This window comes from Buceros rhinoceros, unplaced genomic scaffold (assembly GCF_000710305.1).
Source record: "Buceros rhinoceros silvestris isolate BGI_N320 unplaced genomic scaffold, ASM71030v1 scaffold42333, whole genome shotgun sequence".
NCBI lineage: Eukaryota > Metazoa > Chordata > Aves > Bucerotiformes > Bucerotidae > Buceros > Buceros rhinoceros.
The window spans coordinates 937-1,316 of NW_010406096.1; the positions used below are offsets into that span (position 1 = coordinate 937).

Below are 380 nucleotides of genomic sequence, written 5' to 3' on the forward strand. Positions count from 1 at the left end.
TTCCGATTTCTCCACTCCTTTGACCAGCTCTCCCACGCTGATAAGGGATACTGCATCTTTGATTCGGCTCCTACCGCACAACCAGACAAGCGACGCACAGTTTGGAAGGCCCTATGCAGTCATCATGACAGAAGGCTCCGCAGCCTTTGCACACGATCATGGCTTTCAGCCGGCAAGAGCATTTCAGTTCCAGCTCATCGGCACTGCTACTGTCAGCAAATTTCTGAACCGGGATCTGCGCGTTCTGGTTAGACAGGCCCGTGGCAGCGCTTGAGCCACTTCCTAAAATCCCCATCGATTTCTCAATCGCAGATGCTGCCCTTTTGAAGCTTGTGCTACCGAAGTGTATTGTTGGGTAATTTCCACAGAGCTGCTGCTGC

At 52.4% G+C, this 380-nt stretch overlaps 1 protein-coding gene across 1 annotated transcript in view; it reads right to left on the reverse strand.

Moving 5' to 3' along the window:
- Positions 1-70: 70 nt before the first annotated feature.
- Positions 71-380, reverse strand: part of ASXL3 (additional sex combs like transcriptional regulator 3) — a gene marked incomplete at its 5' end in the record, with an annotated part of 9,052 nt that continues 8,742 nt past the window's right edge. The window contains one exon of the mRNA XM_010133953.1: positions 71-380. This exon is cut by the window's right edge and continues 27 nt beyond it. Within this exon, the coding sequence (XP_010132255.1) occupies positions 71-380 (310 nt within the window).